The sequence below is a fragment of the Aptenodytes forsteri genome, unplaced genomic scaffold, assembly GCF_000699145.1.
Source record: "Aptenodytes forsteri isolate BGI_AS27 unplaced genomic scaffold, ASM69914v1 Scaffold404, whole genome shotgun sequence".
In the NCBI taxonomy this organism is placed as follows: Eukaryota; Metazoa; Chordata; class Aves; order Sphenisciformes; family Spheniscidae; genus Aptenodytes; species Aptenodytes forsteri.
Window position 1 is genome coordinate 398138 of NW_008795629.1, and position 1810 is coordinate 399947.

The 1810-nt window shown below is 53.2% G+C and overlaps 1 protein-coding gene across 1 annotated transcript in view; it reads right to left on the reverse strand.

The window, feature by feature from the left end:
- LOC103901506 (zinc finger protein ZIC 4) overlaps positions 1-1751 on the reverse strand; it is a gene marked incomplete at its 5' end in the record, with an annotated part of 8450 nt that extends 6699 nt beyond the window's left edge. Inside the window, one exon of the mRNA XM_009282410.1 lies at positions 635-1751. Coding sequence (XP_009280685.1) covers positions 635-1751 — 1117 coding nt within the window. The remainder of the gene's footprint in view (positions 1-634) is intronic.
- Positions 1752-1810: the final 59 nt, after the last annotated feature.

The following is a 1810-nucleotide window of genomic DNA, read 5'->3' on the forward strand; positions in this document are numbered from 1 at the left end:
CGAGAAGCAGAACTTGCAGCTCCCCATATTTGCGAATGCAGAGAGTCGTTGGAAGGCAATGCTCATTAAAAATGTCAGTGTTATTCAGATCAAACATTTGAAACTCCCTCTGCCCAAAACAAAACTGTTGAACGAAAAGGTCGCAGCTGTCTTATTCTCACAATGTTCGGGCAGCAGCATCTCAGCGACATCAGTCAAAACTGACTAGACAAGTTGTAACTTCTATTGTTCACTTTTAATTTGTGAGCTTGCACAATGATTTCATTTTTTTCCCCAGCTACTTTAAACTGCCAAGAAAAAAAAAAAATCCTCGCCCGTGTGAATAAGCAGAAATAGTAGCTATATCACTCGATATTCACACGGCTCTGCCCGCACAAACATTACAGCAGTCTCTCCGCACAACCAGAAAAAAATATGGACGAGAATTCTGAGATTTGTTCTCTCTCTCCCTTCTTTCCCCCCTTTTCTCCCCCCTCCCTCCAAACGGTAAAGACGCAAACAAATCTGAGAATTTATTTTCCAGAAGTACTTGGCGTGCATTCAATAACAACGCAAAGGATACATTAAAAACAAAATAAAGCAAAACGGTATGCTGAATAACACAGAGAGAGTAAAGAGAGCTTTACATACTGACCTGTATGAGTTCTTTTGTGTATTTTGAGATTCTCTGATCTGGCAAACACTTTGCCACAGCCTGGGAAAGGGCAGGGGAAAGGTTTTTCACCTGTGTGGACTCTGATGTGATTTACAAGTTTGTATTTGGCCTTGAAAGGTTTCCCTTCTCTTGGACACTCTTCCCAGAAACATATGTGGTTGGACTGCTCGGGTCCTCCAACGTGCTCCACCGTGACGTGAGTCACCAGCTCGTGCATCGTGCTGAAAGTTTTCGAGCATAATTTTTTGGGAGTCTGGTCCAACTCAATCCACTTACAGATGAGTTCCTGTTTGATGGGCTGCCTCATGTAACGGAAGAAGGCACCCGGGCCGTGGTGTGGAGCCAGATTCACGTTCAGATTCATGCCACCGTAGCTATGAAGCGAAGAAGCAGCAAAAGGATCTGTCCTGGAGGCTGGTACTTGAGTGAAATGTTCAGACCTGGCGTACATTTCTCCAGGTAACCCCAGTCTTAGCTGTCCGTTTAGATGGCCACCTGGAGCTGCATGGGGAGGCTGCTCATGGAGTCCAGTGAACAGAGAGGGATTCCCGGCTTCTGAGTGGTGGTGGTGGTGGTGACCATGGTGTCCGGGGTAGCTACCTGTTGTTGAGACAAACAGTCCGTGGTGAGAACTTGCAGCGGGGTGCTGCTCGGTCAGCCCTGGCATGAGTGGGGCCGGCAGGTCTCTGCGTATGAAGAAGTCCCTACCTGCTGCCAGAGCCTGGGCTGGGTGAGAGACGGGGTAAGGGGCTGCCGGTGACTGCGCCGGGCCAAACGCTCCCGTTTGACTAGAGACCACCTCGGCTTGGCCTGCCATATGATGATGATGATGATGATGATGGTGGTGGTGGTGGTGGTGGAGCTGGTGGTGGGGATGAGGGGCAGGGCTGAGCTTAAGGGCCGCGGGGTGATGCTGAGGAGGAGGATGAGGAGGAGGATGGTGGCGGTGCCCCATGTGTTCTGGCCGGAGCGGGTGCGGCCCGAGGCGGGACTCGGCGGCGTGCTCCCCCGGCTGCGTGGGCGCCGTGGCGTGGGGGTGCCCGGCGAAGCCCGGGAAGCCTGTCATGCTCTGAGGGGGGTGGTGGTGGTGGTGGCGAGGGGGGGGGGGGGGGGGGGGGGGGGGGGGGGGGGGGGGGGGGGGGGGGGGGGGGGGGG